We start from the raw sequence: 27,000 nt of genomic DNA, 5'->3' as shown, positions 1-27,000 counted from the left end.
TTATAGTTACAATGCGGCACACATTTGCCATTCTAAATCTATAATAATCTATAATTTCTTTGATAGCAACTTAACTTCAATAGTTTATACAAAATGTTCCTATATCCTCCATCCCCAAACCTTTCTATAGTTCTGTTTATACACTGTAAGTCCCAAACCACTAATCTGTCATTACTTTTTAAGCATTTGCCTTTTAGATATTACATTAAGTAAACAGTAGAGTTAGAAACCAAAAGTACAATAGACTGCCATTTATATTTATGTCTGTTGTTACCCTTAATGAAAAATTAAGTTCTTTGTATGGTTTCAATCTCCTGTCTATTGTTCTTTCCTTTCCATCCACAAGAGATTTCCTTACCATCTCTTGGAGGGTTGGTCTAGTGGTAACAAATTCTCTCAGTTTTTGTTCATCTTAATCTTTCCCTCATTTTTGAAAGAACATTTTGTCACATATAGAATTATTGGGTGGCAATATTTTGATTTCAGCACTTTAAATAAAATGTCTTTCCGCTGCCTTATTGCCTTCATCATTTCTGATGAGAAATCGGAATTTAATCTTACTGAGGCTCCCTTGTACGTCACACATTACTTCTCTACTGTGGTTTTCAGAATTCTCACTTTATCTTTGGTGTTTGACAGTTTGATTACAATATGTTATGGCATGGGTTAATTTGGGTTCATCCTGTTTGGAGTTCAATTGTGTTGGATGTGTATATTCAAGTCCTTTACTAAATTTAGGAAGTTCTCAGCCATTATTTCTTAGAATATTCCCTCTACCCATTTCTCTCTTTCTTCTCATTCTGGAACTCCCATAATGTATATATTGGCATGCTTGTTGGTTTCCCACAGTTCCTCAGTCTCTGTTCACTTTTACTCATTGTGTTTTCTTTCTCCTCGTCAAACTGGATGATTTCAATTGTCTTATCTTAAGTTCACTGATTCTTTCTTCTGTCAGCTCCGACCTGCTGCTGAATCCTTCTAAGGATTTTAAGATTTTTTACTGTGGTCTTCAACTTTATTTGGTTCTTTCTCATAATTTCCATTTCAATTGATATTCTCTGTGTTCATTCATCATTTTCTTGACTGCTTTTAGTTTACTGCCCATGTTTTCATTTTGCTCTTTGAGCAGATTCAGGTCCATTTCTTAAAAGTTTACTTTGATCCTCCTCATTGATGGCTTCTAATGCTTTAATCTTCTCCTTTGTCTAAGCCATCACTGTTTCTTTGTATGTTTTGTAATCTTTTTTGAAACCTGGACATTTTGATTTATTAATGAGTTATCACTATAATTTAAATTCTGAGATGTCTGGTCCTTAAGCTTGTATCCAGCTAATGTTATGACAGAGTTCTCCTTGAATGCCAGGAACTTTTAAACTTATCGGAAAATGAACCAAAAAATGAAAGAGAAAAATAGAAAAAAAGAAGAGGGAAAAATACTACAAAAACCCATCTTTCTCGGTCTTTGTAAATTGACCTGTAGGAGTGCTCTCCTTCACAGTTTATCCATACAGTGAGCTTACAGAATATCTTGAGGCTGAAGTGCTCATGCTTCTTATCTTGGGCATGTGTGTGGCCCTAGGAATTCCTCTGTTTATATGAATGACTCCTCTTCCTTAAGAAAGTTACTCATGCTCCCAGGCATATAGCCAACAATCCTTGCCCCAGACAGCACAACCTGAACTCTCTTCCACAGTGTTCTTTGGGAGAACTCTGTGAGCTGCATTCTACATTCAGGGCAAGTTCTGGAATGGAAAGCCTGTCATGAGCATCCTGGTTCAGTCCCTCCCGCCACCACCAGAGAGACTGGGTCATCCATGCATGCTCCCAGCATGTGCATGAGGCTTCCTCTGCTCCTTCTAGAACTGAGTCCTGGGACCTGCACTGGGGGCATGGGCTCTGCATTGAGCCAGCAACAGGATGAGGGAAGTTCCAGACAGGGCACCATGAGATTCTACCAATTTTTACATTGCTTTTTTCTTGATTCGGCACTTGCTTGACACTCTCAGTTGACCTTGAGATGGGGAGATGATCCTGGACCATCTGGGTGGAAGAGGAAGGCAGGAGGGTCCGAGTCAGAGTGGGGCAGTGTGAGACTCGGTGGCCACTGCAGACTTGGAAGACGAAAGGGGCTGCTGAGTGGAGGAAGGCAGGCTGCCTCTAGAAGCTGCTAAAGGAGGTGGATTCTCCCCTAGATCTCCAGAAGGAATGGAACTCTGCTGACACTTGGATTTTAGCTTGGCAAGACCCATTCTGAACTTCTGAGCCCCAGGACTACAAACAATACATTGGTGTTGTAAGCCACTGTGTGATAATTTGTTAGAGCAGTGATAGGAAGCTCATACAGTGGGGCATGTAAGCAAACGATCTCAATGCAAATCCTTTTACACAGAGCTCCCATCAGGACATCTAGGCTTGGCAAGAGTAACAGGTGGACAGTGAGGACACTGTCACCTGTGGGACGAGGAATGTGCTACAGGAGCCAGATGAGCACAGGAAGTAAAAAAGAACCCCGTGCAAATGCTATGAGAAGTCAGCTGGTGTTGACGTAGTAAAAACTTACCAAACACATGTATGGCACCAGCATCGTGTTGCTGGGTTCTGTGCAGACAGAAGCCAAGTTAGGAATTCTTTCTTGTCTTGAGGAACTCACTATACATAAGGGGAAATAAGCATTATGCTCACACAAAAAGTTGAATATCGAATGAGCTGCTGTATAATCAAATGCTGAAATCTACAGGTCTTAAGTCCCATGGTGCTCAGAGAAGACACATCCTTAGGTGTGGACTCTGGAAGTTTCTAAGAAGGTGAGTGGCTGGTGTTCCTACCCATGGGCAAGCATGAGGAGAGGCAGCATGGCAGACAGGGGAGTGGGGAGTGAAAGGTCAGGGAGAGGAGCAGTCTGGGCTTCTCATAGACAAAGCCCCCTGAAATACTTTCCAGAATGTGTCACTGAACATATATCTGTACGCCTTTTCAACGTGCAAAAAAATTCCCATTTCATTATAACTCTTAGTTTTCTTGTTGGTGCCAAAATTGGGCTTGTTTTCCCTTTGCATTGAACCCAGCTGTAAAATGACCGAGCACTTTGATTTACAGGTCTGGCACAGAGGGCAACAAAAGCAAAAACCGCTTGGGGGAAAATTATCAGTCATGTACCTTTTCTTGACTTCCTTTATAAATGTTTTTTACATTGATATTTCATACCGAGAATTTAATACCAGTATTATTAACATTAATACAGGCTTTGCCAGTTAAGCTTTCACAAGGTTAACATATGCTGAGAGAGGCTAAAGTTCAGGTATTAAGTACTCTTTCATAAACTCAGGATTAAATCCACAAGTTAATGCAAATGGTAAAACTTCACCCAACTAGTAGTTTTCCAAAAGTCTATGGAATAAGCAATGAAGGTATAACAATACTTCTGTATGATCATTGCAGAACACTGGTGATATACATAATTTTTTACTGAATTTGCAGGGTTAAATGCAAAGCTCTCTCACAGCCTTGTGAGTTTGGCTGCATATGTTCAATGTTGACTGCTAAAAAAATCCTCTACAGAAAAGCTTAAATAGTAAACACAATTTATTATTGAAACAAAAAACTCACAGCAAAACCATCTCCAAACATTCCTTCCTGAAATAAAAGATTCCAGGTGACCACTGGGGGGAGATCTGTTCATTTGAGTTTAGAAAGACCAAAACTGTTCACATTTAGCCTTCCCGACCACGTTGGCAAAATGCAGGCTTTTGGGGAGGAGAAGGTGGGCGCTGGTTCGTACACAGCTGTGGAAGTTTCTTTCTGAGAGACCACAGTATTAAAAAGACCTTCCTAGCATGCGTTGTGTGGGCTGCTGGGATCTCAGGAGCCCCACAGATGGGGGGGAGGAGGAGCTGTGGGTGTCAGATGAGGACAGCGACAGGGGCCACAGGCTGGGCACAGCAGGAACAAGGGCTGTGTCAGGCTCAGCAGGGGGCCAAAGGGGGGAGACAGGACATAAAAGCAGAGTGTCCCCTCCAGGCCAGCAAATCTGCTCTTGAAAGACTTTGCAGCTTCCAAGTTTATGCTGCTTTCTACAGCAGCTTAGACAATGGAAAGAAAAAAACCCAATCAGCTTGAAACTCTAAATATACACTATGTCCAACTGTATCCCCACCAGCTCTGGGCTCCTTGGAAAAGACGATGAAAATTTTGGCTGGTTGGGAGCAAGGACATAAGTTGCTTTGAAGAACTAGGCTTGAATTTCCAGGGGAAACTTGAATGATTCCAAACGATTCTGCAAACCTGAGAAACAGACTGAAGACAGGTGTCTTGTGGGGGGCAAGGGAGAGAGAGGGCAAGTTCAGTGTGTGTGTGTGTCCACGAAAGGGAATTACTTTATGAACATGAGATGCATGCTTCCTTTGCACACGAGCACTGCGGAACTTTGCCAAGGGATCGCCAGAGTCCTTCAGAGCCGGTCAACACTCACCCATCCCTCTCTTCCTTACATGTTTGGGGGATTTACACAACTTGAGATGCTCTGTGCACATTCGAGTGAAGAATTCAAGGAGTGTGCAATCTTGGAAGAGTTTTCAATCCCATTTGGATTTTTTATTTTATTTTATTTTATTTTTATTTTTTATTTATTTAGCTCCCCTTTTCCACCCACCCCCTCCCTGCCCAGTTGTCTGCTCTCTGTATCCATTCGCTGTGTGTTCTTTTGTGTCCACTTATATTCTTGTCAGTGGCACCAGGAATCTGTGTCTCTTTTTGTTGTGTCATCTTGCTGCGTCAGCTCTCCATGTATGCGGCTCTACTCCTGTGCAGGCTGTGCTTTTTTTGTGTGGGGCAGTTCTCCTTACCGGGCACACTCCTTGCACGTGGCACTCCCCTACCCAGGGACATCCCTGCGTGGTAGGGCACTCCTTGCGTGCATCAACACTGGGCATGGGCCAGCTCCACATGGGTCAGGAGACCCTGGGTTTGAACCATGGACCTCCCATATGGTAGGCGGATGCTCTAGCCGTTGAGCCAAATCCGCTTCCCTCGATCTCATTTGAAACACTGGAACTATTATATGATAGTAAATGAATCCACTGAAGTTTGCCAGGTTGAAAGGAAGACCAGCAGAGGGGCCAGTGCCAAACCCTGGACTCTTCAGCCAAAAGACGGCCCCAAGATAGCGGCACAGGGGACTGGAATGCAGGGGGGCCTGGCCACCAGGGACGTTGAAGAGCAGGCCAGGGTCTGAAGAGGCCACAGGGCTGGGCTGACTTTGCAGCCTAACAGGAAGAGAATGTGTTTTATAAAGCAAAGTGAGATAACAATGTAGAAAGGGAAGTGCTTCCCAGCAGGGGTGCAAGCTCGATGGGTGGGGGCCCACTCTGAGAGGTGGGGGGTGGGCACTGCAAACAGGAGGCCTTGGTCCTTGCTGTGTCATCTAAATAGGACTGAAGGATTGTCAAAGTCTAATCAGGGAGGGAAACGGACTTTGGCCCAGTGGTTAGGGCGTCAGTCTACCATATGGGAGGTCTGCGGTTCAAGCCCCGGGCCTCCTTGACCCGTGTGGAGCTAGCCATGCGCAGCGCTGATGCGCGCAAGGAGTGCCTTGCCACGCAAGGGTGCCCCCGCGTAGGGGAGCCCCACGTGCAAGGAGTGCGCCCCGTAAGGAGAGCCGCCCAGCGTGAAAAGAAAGAGCAGCCTGCCCAGGAATGGCGCCGCCCACACTTCCCATGCCGCTGACAGCGGACAAAGAAACAAGACGCAGCAAATAGACACCAAGAACAGACAACCAGGGGAGGGGGGGGGAAATTAAATAAATAAATAAATCTTTAAAAAAAAAAAAAAAGTCTAATCAGGGAAGTCATGATTTAGAAAACAGGAAAATTATTCTATAGCATTTCCCATCACCCAGACTTCTCATAGAAAGCATCCATTGGCCAATGATTTGAAGATATTTCCTATTTATTTTGTAAAATAAACGATTGTGATGAAAAAATAATAAATTATTTCAATGAAAATTCTCTGAAGCTGCTTCTGGGGCTGCTTGTGAACTCTGCTCGAGGTTGGCTCAGAATGGCCTCTCTGGTTTGGCTCTGGCCTCTCTCATTTCAAAAAGAATAAAATGGAACATTGACTTATCTTTCGGGACTTCTGCTGCTTTGTTGGCTTTCTTAGGATGATCTCGCGGGGCTATGGCAATACTTGCTTTATATTCAGGAATAAGCTTAGATTTAATTCTTATGTCCAGGCCTCTCATTTAAGCCATAGGCATTTATGATGGGCTCAGATTCAAATGACATGGAAAGATATTTTATGTTTGCTATTTTCAAGTGTTCCAAATTTTATGTCTTGTAAATGGATGTAAAAGACAACATGTTTAGTTTAAATTTTAATTCCCCTGTACACAGAGAGCCTTTTTCTAAAAAAAAAAAAAAAAAAAAACATGTGTATTTGCTGCTACAAAGGCTCTAAAAACAACCTGTAGGAATCGGTGCAAACAAATGAGAGAAACAAACAAACATAAATACTACTCCTGGTATGAAATATTGGTATGAAATATGATAAATAAAAATCTGGTAGACCTAAGGGAGGCTCCTGTGCTAAGCCCCGTGTCTGCAAAACCATAACCTAAGTAAGTTTTTACTTCCTGTACATGTACTGCTTGCCCAGAAAACAGAATGTAAATCAGCAGCCCAGGATTGCCAGCTCCCTGTTCTCTACCTGCTAACGGCCTCCTTGGTGAGCAGCCTCCTGCACCCACCACATTGGGAAATGGAGTTGCCTTTAACCAATGGAACTTCCCCCCAACGTACTCCCTTCTGTCTATAAAGCCTGTTGTTCTCTTTGCTCAGAGGAATTTCTCCCAACCTTGTGGCAAGTGGAATCTCCTCCTTGTTAACAGGACAAAATTGGAACTACTGGTTGTATAACCAAACCTTTGACTGGAATATCACACTTGAGAATGATGCTCATTTAATCATATGTGACCTGGCACTTTTTAAAAACTAAGGTTAACTTTATGAAGCCGGTCCTTACAAAATCCTCTTGGAAAAACCAGTCTGGTACCAAGCTCCAGGGTTCCCAGTCTTCCAGGTCAGTAAAGAAAGTTATTTTCCACACTGCAGGTGAAATCTGGTGGCCTCCTAGCCTCAAGAGGCTTTTAAAAGTCCTATCAGGGAAGTGGATGTGGTTTGAGAAGTTGGGTGCCCGCCTACCACAGGGGAGGTCCTGGATTCGGTTCCAGTGCCTCCTACAGAAGATGAGCAAGATAGTGAGCTGATGCAATGGGCTAGTGCAGCAAGCTGACAAAACAAGATGACGTAGTGAGAGGACGCAACAATAAGGAAACACAAGGAGAGACACAGCAAGTAGGGAGTGGAAGTGGCTCAAGAATTAGATCCCTCCCTCCTACATGGGAGGTCCTGGGTTCGGTCCCTGGAGCCTTCTAAAAAGAAGATGAGCAGACATAGCACACAATGAACAGACACAGAGAGCAGACAGTGAGCGTAAACAATGATGGGGGGAGAAATAGATGAATAAATAATAAAATCTTAAAAAAATAAAATCTGAACAGAAGTTCCTTATAAAAACTATCAGCAAAGCAAACTTACAAAGAGCCTATATGGGCAATGTAAATAATCAGACTAAATCAAATGAAACCATCCTTATTCTATAATGAAGAATAATCTTTTTCAGGTTATGTTTGATCAAATGAAGAATAACTATAAAGAAATATATTTATTGCAAAGGAAAGCTACAGCACACTCCTGTGAGTTATCAGATTCTGCTTCTATTCATTGTTTGAGCCTTTTTTTTTTTTTTTGCATCCATTAGTAAGCTGCAGATAACTGCATGGTTTTATTACCTACCTGTAAATTAAACTGATTTCTGTGATCTTGCATAGGTTATCTACCCTAAATGCTGGACAGAAAGCTAACTTAGTATCTTTTGTAGACTTGGTGGCAAACTGACAAAAGAGGGATAAATCCCCAATCTCTTGACTTATCATAATACAGGTTTCCTCTCTCTATACACATCATCATACCTTCCCTGGAAACACATGACCTAGAGTGAACAGTTACAAATACACCTAAGGTTATAAAACAGAACTTTAGCACCCCCAAACGCGCTTCAGGTCCTCCAGGCTGAAGTTGAAGCTGAGCATCAGCGTTCTCACAGAACAGGCAGGTTCTGACAGTTTTAAAAAATGTTGCATTTATGTTAATGAGCCTGGCATAGTAATAAATAACCTCAATATTTTAAAAGACCAACTTAAGATAATTATCTCAGAGGCCTTTCCTTGACCTAAGGCAGATGCTATAAAAGTGCTAAAAGGGAAACGGACTTGGCCCAGTGGTTAGGGCATCCGTCTACCACATGGGAGGTCTGTGGTTCAAACCCCGGGTCTCCTTGACCTGTGTGGAGCTGGCCCATGCGCAGTGCTGACGCGTGCAAGGAGTGCCCTGCCACGCAGGGGTGTCCCCCGCGTAGGGGGAGCCCCACGCGCAAGGAGTGCGTCCGTAAGGAGAGCCACCCAGCAGGAAAGAAAGTGCAGCCTGCCCAGGAATGGCGCCGCCCACACTTCCCGTGCCACTGATGACAACAGAAGCGGACAAAGAAACAAGACGCAGCAAATAGACACAGAGAACAGACAACCGGGGGAAGGGGGAGGGGCGGGAATTAAATAAATAAATAAATCTTAAAAAAAAAAGTGCTAAAAGCATTTAGAAAATATGTTCCCCACCTGAGGAATGCCTTCAATTGTTTCTAATAACTGAGACCCTCATTTTGTTGGGTAGGTATATGAAGCTCTAAGATTCTACAAATAAGTTAGCATCATCATTGTCCCTATCACCCTCAATCTTCTGGAAAGGTGGAGAGAACAAATGACAAATTAAAACACAAACTGCCCAAATTAACTGAGGACACGGGGTTGCCTTGACCCCAAGTTCTTCCACTGACCCTCGTGACCACTCTTAGCACACCTTTAGGGAAACAAACTTTCCCCCTGTAGAATTATCCCTTGAAGACCTATGTCAATTGACACCCCCGCCCCCAGCAGGAGGTAACGCAAATTGTAGATCTCTAACGACTTATACAAATGGTTATCTCCCACAGTGATGGGCCATTTCCAGGTCCAAGTCTCCCTCTGACACCTCACATGCTAACTTTTGGCAACCAGGTATACTGGAGGCAATGTCAATATAAAACAGCCCTTGAACCACGTTGGAAGGGCCCTTCTGACACTGCCGTCAAAGGAGAAGGGCCTGAATCTTGGGTTCACATGTCACAACTTAAAAGGGCTCCAGGGGAGTCGATGCAGCTCAAGCAGTTGAGCACCTGCCTCCCACACGGGAGGCCTGGGTTCGGCTCCTGGTGTCTCCTGAATAAACAAAAACAAAACAACAAGCAAAACAGATGGAAAATCCAACTCAGGGAAGCTGATGTGACTCAGTGGTTGAGCGCCAGCTTCCCACATATGAGGTCCTGGGTTTAATCCCCAGCCCCTGGTACCTAAAAAAAAAAAAAGGCACCACATTCCAACACTTGGACCTATGGCCAAACTGAAGAATACAACTAAAATTTATTCAGATAAGAAGTAGCTTCCCAAGGTGGACAGCTTCTACCCAAGGTGACAGAAGACTTCACAAGCCCCTGCGTTCCTTGTCATTTTCCTTATATTATTATTTTTTACAATTATTGTTGCATTTCTATTGTTTCCACACCCATTTTGCATAGCTTTTCCATCATGCCTAGAAAATTCTACCACCAAAACACATTTAAGCTCTTTTTGCTTCTCTCCATCTTCCTTCTTGCCATGGCTGGAAAGGTAAAACCCATCATTCGTTTTGCCCAGGCCACTGAAAAAGGGAGGAATCTCACTGACCACCACAAAGCGCCATCTGTATGAAATGCCAGAGTCTCAATTGTCTTACCCACGCCCGATCCCTCTCAAATGCCACCTTTAGAAACATCACGTGTCCTTGATCTCTTTCCTCTCCGCTGAGTCAAGACTACTACCAGAGGAGCTGATTTCCCCTGCCCCACGTGTGCACAAGCAGAAGAGCCTTCATTTATATCCTGTAAGAGGGAAACACCACAGCCGTTAGCTGTGCACCCTCTTTTCCCACCCCCTGGGAAATCTGGCAAGAGGCAATGATTCCCAATATAATGAAAACGGCAAATGACTCACTTGCAGATCCAGAGGCCTCCCCAAGATGTCCCCAACATCTACAGGGCTGGGCTGCACCCCTCCAGGGCTGATTTTGCTTTATGGAAGAAACAAAACTTCTACCAGTTGGGCCACTCCCTGCAGACGTCATTGGACAGTGAGGCGGCAACGCACCTCTGGACGCCTTCTTGTTCCCTTTAGGAATTCATAGCAAATCCGAAACTTCCCACTGGACTACCCCACTTAATTTATTCATACAGGTAAATGCGAGTTACCTGGAGGTGTCATTGATACCAAATGAGCACTTTTCTTGAGACTGTTACAGCCTTAGTTAGGAATTAGCACCAGTGAAAATGGGATTAGAAATGTATCCAAGGAAGCAGATGTGACTCAAGTGATTGGGTTCCCATCTACCATATGGGAGGTCCAGTGTTCAATTCCTGGGGCCTCCTCATGAAGACAAGCTGGCCTGAGTCGAGTGCTGGCCTGTGTGGCAAGCTGGCCAGGGCAGAGAGGTGATGTAGCAAGATGGTGCAACAAAAAGAGACACAGAGGAGGGACAATAAGAGATGGAGCAGACCAGGGAACTGAGATAGCACAAGAGATTGAGCACCACTCTTCCATTCTTGAAGGTCCCAGGATCAGTTCCTGGTGCTGCCTAAAGAGAAGACAAGCAAACACAGAAGAATGCATAGCAAATGGACACAGAGAGCAACAATGGGGGCAAAGAGAGTGAAATAAATAAATCTTTAAAGAAAAAAAAAGAAACGTGTCCATAAGAGTAGGAAAAATTGCTAATTCCACTCCATAACTACTGTTATGTGACAAAATTCTTTAGATTCTTTAACCAAAGTTCTTATAGAGAAGAGCATTGCTCTGGCCACTAGCTGACTGAGCAAGGAAGAGGTTATGCTGTCCCTCAGTACCACCTGCTGTACTTGGATAAACACTTCTGAGGACCTAAAATGCATTTACATGAAATAGTCACACAAACCACAGGGCTCAAACTAGTGAGTCCTTCCTCAAGATGGTGCTTTTGCTCTCTTTGATTGCAGCTGCTTTGGGTCCTTGGTGCAGAAGCATACTCCAAACATTGAGCAGTTTACTACTCAACATAGTCATAACAGTCTCCCTGGTACACTGTAACCTCTCCAAAGTTTTAAATAGTTGCACCCAGCCACCTCTCCAAATGGTGTCCATCTGCCTAGAGTGACAGAAATGCAAAGAGAACAAACACGACCAACCCTACAATATCTGTAACTTTGAGTTAATCACCTGCAATAGTCATCTGGAGCCAAAGGATACTAAGAGAGTAGCGTTAATGCTTTAAATTTTGATCTCAGCCCTTGACTTGGCTAAGGACCAGATCTAAAGGGTGAGGGTGTGATAAATAAAATCTAATAGATTCAACTGGAGGCTCCTGTGCTAAGACCCATGTCAGCAAAACCATAATCTAAGTAAAATTTCTATTCCCTGTAGATGTCCCGATTGCCCAGAAAACAGATTTAAATCAGATGATCAGCTATAGCCATCTCCTTATTCTTATGCCAGCCATCTTTCTCATTGGTAAGCAACTGCCTGCACTAACCATATTGGAAAATGAAGTTTGCTTTAACCAATGAAAATTTTCTCCCAATATATTCTCTTCTACTGCCTATAAAAGTCCATTGCTTTTTTTTTTTTTTCCCAATGGAATTCCTCTCTACCTCATGGCGTTTGGAATCTTCCCAATTCATGAATTGATTCAACAGAACTCTCTGAGACCTAAATAAATTTTGCTTAGGCTTTGTTTTAACACGTCCAACATTTAAAATAATCTTCAGGGTAAAATCTTGGTTCTACATGGGCTGCCTCGGTTGATATCTGGGTCTATAAGCGTGAAGATTTCCTGTTTCTTTACTGAGCTCAGTGTCTCCTGAAATGATAAATCAAAAAACTGCCAGCTTTTGAATGTTTTAATCAAGAATCAGCCTTCTTTTTATTCACACGCTTTTCAAAGAAATTCCATATTTGAGGTACCTACCAAAAGCTGTCCAGCGGAGCAGACGAAGAGGATGAAGGCAAGTGAGAGCGACGCAACTCCAAAGGAGATGCCGAGGGTGGGAGTTCTGTCAGGAAACAAAGAGAAGCAGGTTAGGTGTGCGTGTGCCCATTATACTGGAATCCACCTATGCCTATTTTTTGGCTTAATTAGGAAGTGACTGTACTTCTTGTTAATTTTTGGAGAAATGAAAATGAGTATAAAACAAGTAAAAATTATATCACAATAAAGTGCCTAAAGTTTGGCTGCTGAATATGTTATGAGCTATTAAAACTGCCCTATATCATTGAAACCAGGGACTGGAACAGATATTTGCACACTGATGTTCATCGCAGCATTATTCACAATCGCCGGAAGGTGGAAGCGACCCATGTGCCCATCAACGGACGAATGGACACACACAGTGTGGTCTTTGCACACAGTGGGAGCTTCTTCAGCCCTAAACAGGAAGGGGGCTGCTACACGCCATAACAGGGAGGACTCTTGAAAACCTGTGCTGAGTAAATACGTCAGACACGGAGGACTCATGGACGATTTCTTTTACATGAAATACCCAGAACAAACAAATTCACAGAGAAGGCAAGCGAGAGAAAGGTTACGAGGGCTGGCGGAATTATTGCTTAAAGGGTACAGTCTCTGGAATGAGGAGAATGTTCTGGAACTAGTGGAGAAGGTTATCTCACATTGCTAGTGTACTTAATGTCACAGAATTACGTACCTAAAAATAGTTCAAATGATTTTTCTGTTATGTGTATTTTACCACCATAAAAAAGTAAAAAAAAAATGCAAGCATAGACACCAAAACACCAAAACCTCCCTTTCAGCATCAGTTCTTCACTGAAGAAAAAAGACCTTTTCAACAGCTCCCCCACCCACTCCAGCACCCTCCTCCCTGCCCTCGAAGTCCTGGTGGCTGTGGGTTCCAGGGTGGGCCCACCCTCAAGTCCCAAAGACCCACCTTCCACAGCTGCTCCCGGTCAGCAAGGGAGCGCTGAGTCTTCACCCACCCCAAGCCCCCCTAGCCAGAGTCCCCTCACGTCAACACCCGTCCATCGAAATGTCGGCCGAGGGTCCCCCTCGGCTTCAGAGCGTGGTTTCCACTTGACCCCTGAGCCAACCAACACACAAAAGCAGCCGCGGTCACAGGGGGGAGACTCTCGCTAAGCTAGAAATGTGCCAGGGACAGGCTGCAGGTAGATTTAAGAGTTTTTAAGAAGTGTATGCGCTTCTGAGAGTTTCTTTAAGATCGACATAATTCAAAGCCTCTTAAGACTTTATTTGATCAGGGAACACAAGGAGGTGTAAAAAGGACTGAACTGCAATGTAGAACCAAAGGCAAAATTCAAAGGAAACCGACACAGAACCTCGTGCCAACCGGGCTGACTAGAGACTGCCGAAGAAGCAGACCCGACAGCGAGGAGAGCAGCGAGCAGAGCAGCAAGATGAGAGTGATACGGGAGGAACCAGAAGGCAGCAGCAACAAGCTGACATCACCTTCAGAGCGGAGCTGGAGGCTTTGCATATTTAGTTGATCTTCTCAAAGAAAGTGGTTTCTTTTTAGTTTTATTATGAAGCTCTATGCTTTCTGTTCATTTTCTGTATCATTAATTTATAATTTAACTTTAAAAAAATTCCCTCCTTCTACTTTATTTAGGTCTACTTTGTTCTTCTTGATTGTCATTGGTGGCCAATAAGATCATAAGTATTTTCCTCTAACTACTACCCAGACCAAATCTGACATCTTTCTTAATTATAGCTATTCGTGGCCATTCTCTTTTAAAAAGCCTGTAATTTCAATTTTTATTTCCTCTTAAACAAATGCTATTCAGAAGTCTGATTTTTAAATCCCAAAAGGAGATTATTTTTGGTCAGTCTTTGTTATTTCTAATTTTTTAAGATTTGATTTGAGATTGTAGCTTCTATTATTCTTGCTTTGACAACTTATTTTTCTTCTGGGCTGTGATAAATATACTCTACATCTGTTATGTCTTATAGATTTCAGAAAATGATAAATATTTTCTTTCTGCTGTAAACAAAGCACAATCTATTGACTTGAGCCTGCCGAGTTAGTTAAATCCCCAATGGATTTACTTTTAAGGCTCAATTTGAGCTGTCAGTTTTAGAATGTATTATTAATGTTTTCAACTAGGATTGTGATTTGTCAATATATCTCAAAAGTTTAATAGCTTTTGCTTTGCTTATTTCAAAGAGATGCTGGAGTGCATAAAGATGTGTGATTGTTAAATTTTCTTGGGACTGTAACTTTTCTCAATATAAATTAAATTTTCATGCTAAATGCCTTTACCTTGAATTCTGTTTTTATTTATATTATTGCAGTTTCCTTCTTTATGTAAGCTGTTCCTGGAATAGCTATTTTTTACCCTTTATTTCCAATCTTTCTCTGTCTTTTTATTTTAGCTAGCTCTTTTATATTTACAGTAGAGGTGGCTCTTGGCTTAAGCCCCAGTCCATGGGTATTTTTCTTTGAGTAGGACACTTCTACCAATTCACAATTATGAAATTTACTAGAATATGATCAGTTTGTTCCATCTTATTTTCTGTTTTCCATTTACGAGTTTTTATTCCATTCCCATTTCTGAATTTGTTTGATTAGTTACACTGTTTTTGCTCCATTTTTTCTTTTATCTGTTTGAAAGTTTTATAAAATGTTCTTGTACAAGTAAACCTTATAGATTTGAAACACAGTTATCTGTTTTTCCCATCGATTCTATTTTCTCCTCTCATCCTATCCTTCCTTCTCTTCTTTAACTTCCCAGGGCGAAATAATTTTGGGTTTAAGATGCTGTGATGGTTAGGCTATTGTGTCAACTTGGCCAGGTAATTGTGCCCAGTTGTTTGGTCAAGCAAGCACTGGGCTAACTGTAATACAAGGGCATTTATGGACTTGAATCACCATTGACTTTACTGCAGTGGTAAATCATAGATAGCTGATTACAACTACATCCATCAGGGAGATTGCCATTAGCAATGAGTGACGCTTAGCCCAATCAGTTGAATTCCTTAAAAAGGGAAGTGATTCCACATTGAGAGAGAATTTCCAAGCTCATCTTTGGACAGTCAACATCTCCCAAAACTCGTCGAGAACGTTCAACCCCTGGTTGTGGCCTGCTTGTGGAACCTGGACTTGTGCATCCCCACGGCTGCGTGAGAGACTCTCAGAGAATCGCATACTATTGGCAGATATCTCTTGTTGATTCTGTTTCTCTAGAGAACCCTGACTAATACAGATGCTAATTAATTTTCTTTATGAATCACCATCATTTAAACTTTAAGTTCTATTGACTTCTTGTCTGAACAATGTTACTTAGCTCTTGCCCCTCTCCTCTTAATCTTTAAAGTAATATTAAATTGATTTTTGTGTTTGCTATGGTATGATGTAGGGATTTAGGTTCCTTTTTAATGGGTATTTAGTTATTCTAGCACCATTGGTTGGAAAAGACTGTCCTTTCTGTGTTGGATTGCTCTGGCACCTTTGTTAAAAATCAAAGGACTGCCTAAATTGGGGGTTATTTCTGGGTCTCTCTTCTGTTCCATTATCTACCTGTATGCTCTTAAGTAGACATCATGCTCTCTTAATCACTGCAGCTTCACATCAGTCTTGAAATCAATAGCACGATCCCCTAATTTGTTTCTCTTCTTCAAACATATTTTCTCTTATTCAAGCTATTGTAGGCTCTTTGCATTTCCGTAAAAATTTTAGTCAGCCTTTCAGTTTCCAAAAAGAAAGTCGGTTGTGTTATGATTAGGATTGCTTCAAAAGCTGAAGGCTATGTGGGAGAACAGATACCTTTAAAAAATTTGTGTTTTCCAATCCTTTAACATGGTATAGCTAATTATTTATTTAGGTCCTTTCACCTTGTTTTTAGCAATGCTTTGTAGCTTTAGGTGTAAACATCTTCCAAGTTTTTTATTAAGTTATATTATATGTTATGGTTTTTGATGCTCTTAAAAGTAGAATTTTAAAATTTCATTTTCCAATTTCTTGCTGATAATTGCAAAGAAATAAAGTTAATTTCTGTGTATTAAACTTGTATCATTCAACCTTCTGAGACTCACTTGTGAGTTCTAGTAATGGATTTTTGGTTTACAAAAGATTTTGTATTAATACATAAACAATCATGTTATCTGCAAATAAAGAGAGTTTTACTTCTTCTTTTAGTTTATATGACTTTTATTTCTTTCACTTGCCTATAGCACTGGCAAAGAACTCCAGTAGAATTATGAATAAATTGGTGAGAATGCACTTCCCTGTCTTGTTCTCAAAGTTAGGGAAATAGGTTCAGTATTTCATGATTACGAGTGATGTTAGCTGTAGGTTTTTTGTAGACACCCTTAATCAGATTAAGGAAGTTCTCCTTCATTCCTAGTTTGTTGAGAGTTTTGAATTTTGCCAAATGCATTTTCAGCATCTATTGAAATGCTGATATAGTTATTAAACTTTATTCTATTAATATGGGGTCTAATATTGATTGAGTTTTAGACATTAAACCAACTTGGCATATATGGGATAAACTGCATTTTGTCACGATGTATACACTTTTTATAAATTGCTGCATTTGATTTGGTAATACTTTTATGAAAAATTTTTCTATGTTCATGGTGTTTAATTTTCTTTTCCTAATAATACCCTTGTCAGGTTTTGATATTAAGGTTGTACTGGTCTCATACTAAGACCTGGGAAGTATCCTTGCCTCTTTTTTTCTGTAAGATTTGTGTGCATTTGTGGTATTTCATCTTACAATGGTTGAGAGAATTCACCCAGAAATCATATGGATGTGTAATTTTCTTAGTGAAAGGATTAAAAAAACAAAAAAACAAAAAAACAAAACAAACACAACTTTGATCGATATATGCCCAATTCAAAAGTTCTATTCCATTATATGTCAATTTTGGTAAGTTGTCTTTCCAAGGAATTCCTCAATTTTATCTAATTTGTACATCTTTCTGGCCTAGTATATTTTATAATAGTCCATCTTTATACTGTTTATATCTGTTATATACTGTTTATATACTGTTAATATCTACAGGATCTGCAGTGAATTTCTTTTTATTCCTTATATTGGTAGTTTGGGTATTTCTTCAGTCTCGCCAGTAGCTTAGGGATTTTTAAAAAATCTTTTTCAAAAACTGATTTTTGGCTATTACTTGTCTTATTGTTGTTTTATATTTTATTGATTTACTCTTTTATCTTTATTATTCACCCCCTTATACATACTTAGCTCAAATTTGCTCACCTTTTTCAGGCTTCTAAAGGTGGAAATATAGATGATTGATTATAAGCTTTCCTTCTTTTCCGAATTAAGCATTTTAAAGGTACAAATTTTCCTCAATTTTTGCTCTGCCTATATCCCATACATTTTGATGTTATACTGTCATTATCATTGAGTTCAAAATACTTTTTAATTTCTCTTGTGCTTTCTTATTTAATTCATGGTTGTTGAAAAGTATATAGTTTCTCATTCAAATATTGGGGGATAGTTTAGATATTCTATTGTTATTGATTTCTAATTTGATTTTATTATGGATAGAGAAGAGACTGTAGGATTTTTATCTTTTCAAATTTATTTCAATCTTTTCAAATTTATTGATATTCTTTTATGACTTTGGATATGTTATGTCTGGTTAATGTTTCATGTGAAGTTTAAAATAATGTGTATTCTGTAGTTGGGTTCAATGAATGTCAATTTGTTCTAGGAAGTTGGTAGTCTTTTCCAGATCTTTTATATCCTTACTTATATAGCAAGGTATAAAATGAGATACCAAACATCTCATTATTCTCAAACATTGTTACCAGAAGTTAGTTAATATTACTACTTGTACCACTCCGAAAATACAGATTTGCCTAATTCTCTCTCTGGTTTTGCATGTATCTTATATTAGGTATAAATACCTTTTATGATTTTATGTCTTCCTGATTAATTGATGCTTTCATCATTATCTTGTGTCTCTCTTTATCTTTGATAATACTTCTCTTCATGTCTATTTTTCCTGATATTAACATAGGTTCAGTAGTTTTCTTATGTGTATTCTTTATGTGATACATGTAACCCATCTTTTTATGTTCAATCTGACTGTCTTTGACATTTAAAGTGCATCTCTTGTAGACAGCATGTGATTTGCCCATGCTTTTACTTGGAGAGATTATTCCTTTTCTTGTGGAAGCAGAGAGATTCAATGATTGCGTATAGAAGGCCAGGACTCAGGAATATTTCTGAGAAGGAAAAATTTTTAATGACCTGCTGGGCACGGTGGACTCTTGTCCAAAAAGCTGAGCCCCGAATAGGATTTTTGGGTCCCTTTTATATAGAGGCTGTAGGAGTGGGGAGTCAAATGGTGCTTTGTTTGAGTACCAGATAAGCTTGAATTAATACATATCCCCCACATTCCAGGTAAGCTTGAATTAACATATTTACTTTGCATCCTTCCTGAATACCCAAAGTCTATAGAGCCTACATCATTTTATTGGCTTTCTGGGAACTAGGGAGACTGGAGTGTTTGGCATGTTTAGGAAAGGCGGGGCTGCAGTTCTTATTGTTTGCATGCACACTTGGCTTATGCTGTAATTTTAAATTTTAGCAAGTTTACACACACAGCTCAGGTTATTCATGAAGAAACATACAGTCCCCACACATAGTCCATATCACTTTCATTGAATGATATGGCTGATTTTAAGTTTACCATCTTACTATGTGTTGTCTACTTGTCTCACTACTTTATTTGTATGTTGTGGTCCTTTACATTTGTTGATATTGCTTATTTTAAACCTATCATCTTACTATTTGTTTCCTATTTGCCTCATGTCTTTTTGTCCCCCTGTTTCCCCTTTATTGACATTTTTGTTTAATTGAATATTTTTTAGTACTTCCTCTGTTGGTGTTTCAGCTATATTGCCTTGTAATTTTTAGTGATTGTTCAAGAGTTAAAATACACATTGTTACCAGAAGTTAGTTAATATTACTACTTGTACCACTCCGAAAATACCTAAGATCCTTACAATAATATAGTCCCATCCTCCTCCCCATCAGAAGTCTTAGTACATGTTATCTTTTGCTTTAATCAATTGACCGCCTTTTAGAAAAATTAATAAAAGATAAAAATATAGTCTTTTATGCTCTCTCACTTATCTGGCACGTCCAGTGCTCTTCATTCCCTCCTGTAGATTCAAGTTCCCATGTGGTTTCATTTCACTTCAGTGTGGAGAACTTCTATTAGCATTTCCTGTAGTACTGGTTTGTTGATGATGACTTCCCTCAGCTTTCTAGAATGAATTTTATAGACTATTCTTCCCTAAAATGTATTTTAATGCTTGTTTCCTGGGAATGGTTATTCCACTATGCAGACAGTTGACAGAGACTTGGGAGCTGGGGCAATATATACATTAGAGCCCTTTGTGTTTGAGAAAATATTAGAGGTATTAATATTTGACTCCCAACATTTTTTAATATTCTACTGGGTACAGTGAAGAGGATATCAGAGGAGCTGGATTTTGTTTTGGAAGAATGTATCTAATGACCACCACTTTGCTCCTTCTTTAAATGTCAGAATACACTAAGGGATAGAAAATAATGTTACTAATACCATTGGCTGTCTGTCTTTACTTAATTGAATACATAACAGATGACCATTTAAGCAGAGATGATTATTCTTAAAAGTATGCTATGAATAGCTATAGAAACTGATGCAAGAAGAAAGAGAAAATCTGAATAGACACATGAAAAACAAAGAGAATTAGCAATAAAAACCACATGCAAAGAAAAGCCCAGGCCCAGGTGGTTTCACTGGGAAATTCTATTAAACATTTAAATAATAATTAATGCCAATTCGACTTATTAGCTCTTTCAAAAAATAGAAGAGGAGAGAATACTTCCCAACTTATTCAATGAGGCCAGCATTACCCTGATACCCAAATAAGACAAATACATCACAAGAAAAGAAAACAATAGTTCAATATCTCTGAACACAGACAAAAAAAAAAAAAAATTCCTCAGCAAAATACTAGCAAAACAAATTCAGTCACATATCAAAAGGACTATAAACCATGACCAAATAGGACTTATCCTAGGAATGCAAGGTTGGTTTAACATCTAAACATCAATTAATATAATATACCATATTAATAGAATAAAGGAGAATAAAAGGGAAAAAACATGATCATCTCAATAGATGCAGAAAAAGAATTTGATAAAATCTACTGCTCTTTCCAGATAAAAACAACCAATAACCAGGAATAGAAGAGAACTTATTCATCCTGATGAAGAACATCTATGGAAAACCCACAACCAACATCAAACTAAATGTTGAAAGACTGAATGATTTCCCCTAAGATCATGAACAAAACAAGGATGTCTATACTCATTACTTCTATTCCACATTGTTCTAGAGGTTCTGTCCAGGGCAATTTAGGCAAGAAAATGAATACAAGCATCCAGATTTGAAAAGAAGGAGTGAAAATATCTCTATTTGTAGATGATATAGAAACGTATGTTATGATCTGAGATCCAGACTCAGAGGCTGCTCAGACTCTCACTGACATGCTCAACTGGAGGTTGTATAATGTTTGAGTCCATGGCATATTGATATTCTTGCTCAGATTAATGTACTTCCCATTCCTTGAGTCAGGGAACAAGACACGCCATGAGGCATAGTGATGGTTGTTCAAAAGCTCTTAATTATAACCATTTATCCTGCCTGTTCTAACAGAAGAACATTGAGGCCCATCAAGCATACCAAGATGTTTGTGTAACTTAATCAATTTAATTAACAGTCTGGTTGCAAACTGTTTCTCTTTGAACACACAAATATAACTGATTTATTCACTTAGTAAAATGCAAACTTCACTCTTCTTTGTCATGAGGAAGGAAAAATTACACTCTTATGTAAACATTTTTGACTCTGTCACTTTAATCAAGTCTACTGTTGTAATATTTAGAAGACACTGATTTGAGACAAGTCCCTCTCCCCATTCTGGATCTTCTTCCCAGTCTTCTTCCCAGCCACCTGCTTAAAGGTGGTGCTGACAGAGATGAGGAAGCACATTTGCTGATAGGAAACTCCTTGCAGAGATACACTCCTGCAAGAAAGTCTAAAAATTATATGAATTATAAACACTTTCCATGGGAAAATAATTATGTCATTCTCTGGAATTTAATTTAATGTGATGGATTTCATGACACCTCTCCCTCCCTGCCCTCACCTCCTATCCCCAAATAATGAGTTCTTATCAACACCATAATCACATCTGTTGCATGATATTTAAGTGTAGGTGAGGAGAACTGTGTTCCTGAGGGAAGAAATGTTTTCTTTTAATTATATGTTAACAAGAGATAATACCTGCCCCCTTGTTTTAAGAGACAGAACTTCAAAAATAAAAGGGAATTTGGTCATTAAAAAGACTCCAAAGGTGAAAAGAAGGAAGGCATTTAAACATTCATCACCATTACAATAGCCTTTCTCCAATAATAGCAATTTGTTGGTTGAGATGCTCTGGGCATTTGAGGGTCCTGTGATGTGGAAAAGAACAAGGAACTATATTTGTCTGAGTAAGGAAGCTTCCACTACATGGTGACAATAAGGATGGAAGACTTAAATTGTTAGACACACAGTTCCCCAGAAGCACTCTCTCTCCAGTCATTCCATAGATGACTTCAGATTAAGCACTATCTAAATGCTGAATTTTCCAAATATGGCTCCACCTCCAGCCCCTCCCATTAACTCCATTTGACCAAGGCTCATAGCTGCCCCCTTCTGAGGCACCCTACCATCTGGATGTCAAATGTGAACATGGGTCTTTAATGTCTAGCACTGAACTTATGGTTCCACACCTCTCCCACACTATGTTCCTACATCCAGCAACACTGTTTGTAAATGGCAAACTCCATTTTTCCAATTGTTCAGGGCCCCAAACCACAGAACTTAACTCTCCCTTAACTCTTCACATCCAACCCAGCAAGATATGCCTACATCACTCTTCACTATCTATCCTAAATTTGATCGCTTTTTAACCCCTCCCCTGCCATCCTAGTTCAAACCATCATCATCACTTAACTGGTCTTCCTAATTCTACCTTTGACCCCAATTCCCCTGCAGAAACAAAACTGATACTTTCATAACACAGGTAGAGCATGCCCTTGGCTGAGAATTCTCGAGTGCTTCTAAGAATGGAACCCAAAGTCCTGGCAGTGGCCTACAGGGGCTGGTCGGATGTGCTCTTCCCAGTCTGCTCCTCTCCCATTTCCCATCACTCTTTCCCTGGCCCACCTTGTTCCAGTGACCCTGCTGCCTCACTATTCCTTGAACTCAGGTTAGATTGCCATCATCTAGAATGTTCTTCTGCTAGATAGCCACATGATTCACACTCCCACTTATGCACACCTCTGCTTCTATGTCACATAATCCGCGATGCCTTCCTGACCACTAACACCAGCAATACCACCTTCCATCACTTCCCAGTCTCTACTCTGTTTATTTGTCTATTACATGATCGTTGTTTATCCTAATAGAATGTAAGGTATATGGGACAAGGGACTTTAGGGGCTACTGCTGTTTTCCCAGCATCTCTAACTGGGTAGTTATGTGGTCCCAATAACTAGCGGTTGGATGATTCCTTGACTGACTGACTGATGTATGTAGGAATTTCTATTGTATATATCTTCACATATATTTTATGTACTTTTTCTATTATAAATGTTGAAAAGGTAACCCTAGATAGAAAGCAAAGTTATACTGGTCTGTTTCATCAAGTTAAAATGTGTTCAGCTTTCTTTTTACTGTCATAGTTCCTCAAATTTTACTATAGCAGCTATATGTAGCTAACTAGAGTCATCAGTTATTTCTGGAGAGAGCAGTGGTTCACAGAACATCCATTTTTCCGTGATAATAGAACTTTTAGTGAGGGGCCTGGGGGCACAGGCTAAAGACCATATTCCAGCCTCTCTTGCAGCTAGGGCTGGATATGTGATGAAGAACTCTGCCTTGGGATATAAACTGCAGAGTCATAGGTAGCTCCTCTGAGTTTTCTTCAAGAGATGGCATGTATGAACTCTTTAAACTCTCTGATTCCTGGTCTTTTCCTCCATCCTGTTGCTTATAATGTGGATGCTGCCATCTTAGAGAATGAAGAGGAGCATGAAAGCTCAGGGACAGCAGGGTGAATCAGAGGGAGCCCTGTCTCCAAAGGCTCTGAGGGATGGAGCACGATACCACCTCCAGCTGCCACCTCTGGCCTTTATCTATGTGTGGGAGAAGGAAACAGATAACTTAGTCAAGGCACTAATTTTGAGGTATTCTCAGATGAACCTAATCCAAACCAGGGTATTCATCTCTGTAAAAGCTATGTGGTTTATTTAGCTTGGGCAAAGAGAATTATCTTGTTTTTTTTCTTCTCTTTGTTCCATTTTTTCCTTAATAAGCATATAAATAAAAGTGACTTTTGAACTATTAAAGTATAAAGGAATCTCAATAGAATAATAGTTCTAAGATATTTAAGATTATAATTTAGCTACTAATTTTTACTAATTTTTCTTAGCTATAATATAATGTTATTCTCAATTCAACATGGGCTAATGAAACATAATATTTAGCTAAAATTTGTGAGAAAAATATCATTGTTAAAGCAATTACTCATGCATGGCTTAATACCATCTCTTTAGTTTGCCATACAAGATTACTGAAACAACTAAAAATGCAAAAATAATTCATGTTTGAACATTTTTGATGTTTGAATAGAAGTCACATTTGTGATAAATTTATACTATAGGGTGGGCAGAAGTGAGAGAAGAACTCTAAAAAGAAAAACCCACAAATAATTTAATTACAGCTATTCAAATTCTGAGACTAGAGCCAGATGCAAACTTTAAGGGTCAAACAACAGGTAAACATTTCTCCCTACTGCTCCTTTCACAGTCAAAATTTCCTCTCTTATTTGTTATGTCATCATTACTCATTCATTCACTCATAAACCATTGATTTTTTTCTTTCCTTTTTTCAAAAAATAAGGCCGTTTACCAAAAACAAACAAACAAACAAACAAAAAAAACAACAAAACTACAATTCAATAAGTAAGGGGATGTCAATCAATATGGCGCAAAGAGGGTGTTCAAAAGCAGACCACTGAGAAGCATTGAGGGCAAATGGCACAGGGGTGCCAGGAATCCCAGGGGCTGACACATGCTGCAGAGCGTGAAGTTTGTCTACTCATGGTAGAGGAGTCTCAGGCATTTGCTTAGTGGGAAATTTGAACTATGCTCTTGAATAAAGTCAGAGCCATGATGTGCTGTCCCACCAGGAAATAGGGGAGAAAAAACTGGGTCCACCAGCCTGGCAATGATCAGAGAAGTTGTCTGCCAAGGGCCATGAGTGGAAAAGAGTCATCTATGAAACTGAGATTCCCAGTCTTGCTCTCTACAAGGGCCTTGATCCAAATTCATGGTCCATCTCATGTGGGAACCTCAACTTGAGGATTTAACAAAATATTTTTATTTGAACTGGTGAGCCTATGGGTACCTGGAAGAAATAAACTGGAAACTATGCCATGGGGATGCCTTCACAATGCAGAACACATGAGATATCTATGGCCAAATCCCTTGCTGCTGATGAACTCACATTAAAAAGATTCAGATAACAAGGGAACACACCACTATGAGACAGTCAACAAAGAGACTAAATGCCAGAAATCACATATTTATGGACTATAATGACAGAACAAATATAAATACGTATATTTAAAGTGTTCATAGAAATGAAAGGAAAAGTGAACCCCAAAGATGAAATATAGAATCTTGAAAAATTTCAAGTTTAAAAGGAACCAAATATTTTTCTTACATATAAAAAAATCACTGAAAGTAAAACTCAGTGGGGATGATGAAATCATCACAACATAGTACAAAGAAATAAAGCATAGAAACTTGGAGGAAAAATTACAAGGCCTGAGACACAGAATAAAAAGAACAGCATATACCTAATAAAAATTCCAGGAGGAAAGAATAGAGAAAGTAGAAAAAAAGCAATGTAGAAGGAGAAAAAGGCAGAGAATTTTCAAGAACTGATTGAAAAATCATACTGGGGCACTTCAGTAAATAAGAACAAGTATACATCAAGAAATAATACTGTGAAAATCCAGAAAAGATAATCAAAAAGTACACAGAGGAGAAAAGCAAAATACTAAAAAGGAATGAGACTGATAGAAGACATCTCATTAGCAGCAATAGAAGCTGAAATACAATGGAATATCATCACAACGCTGAGGGAAAACAGGTGTTAAACTAGAATTTCATACCCAGTTAAAGTACATCACTAAAGAACAAAAGTGGGAAACGGACTTGGCCCAGTGGTTAGGGCATCCGTCTACCACATGGGAGGTCCGCGGTTCAAACCTCGGGCCTCCTTGACCCATGTGGAGCTGGCCCATGCGCAGTGCTGATGCGTGCAAGGAGTGCCGTGCCACGCAGGGGTGTCCCCTGCATAGGGGAGCCCCACGCACAAGGACTGCGCCCCGTAAGGAGAGCCGCCCAGCGTGAAAGAAAGTTGCAGCCTGCCCAGGAATGGCGCCGCCCACACTTCCCGTGCCGCTGACAACAGAAGCAGACAAAAGAAACAAGACGCAGCAAATGGACACAGAGAACAGACAACCGGGGGAAAAGGGGAATTAAATAAAATAAAAATAAAAAATCTTTAAAAAAAAAAAAGAACAAAAGTGAAATAAAGCAGATAATACAAACAAAACATGGAAACTATTGCTACTTACTCAGTCCTCAATGAAACCGTTAATAAATGATACGTATTAATTAGAAGAAAAATACACTATAGTTTTTGAGGAACGATGACAAACTTTAGAATTTAGTAAGTAAAGAATAAATTTTAACATTTTAATGTCAAACCTTAAAAGAATAATAAACATAAACATGCAACTTACTAACCAGTAAAGAAAATAAATAATAAAGAAAAATCAATCAATCTTCTAAGAGTTAGGGAAGGGGAAAAGAAGCAAAGAAAAGCAATGTAATTAAAACACAAAATGGTAGAAGTGGGCCTCCACACAACAGTAAATAAGATGAAAACACAAAAGTCATATTAATATACAGGAAAAATATCAGATTGAATAAATAAAAAAAAAGAAATTCAAATAGATGCCCTTTCCAGTAATGTAACTCAAATAATATCATTACCAAGGGCATAGAAACATATCTACAGTAAACACAACACAGTATTTACATTTGTAAAGTCTGGATTGTGGCATGTGAGTATTCATTATGTTAGTTACTCTGTACTTTAACTATGAAATAATTCATTTCAAGTAATTTTTTAAAAGAAAAACAAAAAAATCAGGATATTAACATGATATAATGTAGAGAATATAAAAATAGTCAGCAAATAGGAAGATGTAAAAAAATAAATGAAACTACTTAATTAAGATTAATAAGAGCCCATTTCCTTGGTAACACTTGCTTTGTTTATGTAACTTTTTAAATGCCTTCCAGGTAGAAAGCCTAATGCATGCAGATTGGGTTGTTTCTCTCCCACACTGTGTGGTATAGGCCTAGCATGTAGAAAGAGGTTGATTTGTTAAGCGTGTTTTGAATGAAAAACTTATATGTTGACATTGGGAAATTCCACTGAAGGTTTTATAAATCTAGAAGGGCACATATGGCATGGCCCATGTATTTCAACACTTAGTTATGGCAACGTGTGCCTTGTGACAACTCCTTCTAAAAGGGGGTAGATAGCTTTAGAGTTGTACATATTAGAATAATATTTCGACTTTTTACTTCTATAAATGCCATAGTATTGG

General features: G+C 39.6%; 1 protein-coding gene across 2 annotated transcripts in view; it reads right to left on the bottom strand.

The window, feature by feature from the left end:
• Window positions 1-27,000, bottom strand: part of ADCY2 (adenylate cyclase 2) — a 455,060-nt gene that overhangs the window by 81,634 nt on the left and 346,426 nt on the right. For both annotated transcript variants that reach the window (XM_071207382.1, XM_058306528.1), the window contains exon 15: window positions 12,177-12,261. In XM_071207382.1, coding sequence (XP_071063483.1) covers window positions 12,177-12,261 — 85 coding nt within the window. The remainder of the gene's footprint in view (window positions 1-12,176; window positions 12,262-27,000) is intronic.

Source organism: Dasypus novemcinctus, chromosome 2 (assembly GCF_030445035.2).
Source record: "Dasypus novemcinctus isolate mDasNov1 chromosome 2, mDasNov1.1.hap2, whole genome shotgun sequence".
Classification (NCBI taxonomy): Eukaryota; Metazoa; Chordata; class Mammalia; order Cingulata; family Dasypodidae; genus Dasypus; species Dasypus novemcinctus.
The sequence above is the reverse complement of the archived record's forward strand: the minus strand, read 5'-3'. Positions and strand labels throughout refer to the sequence as shown.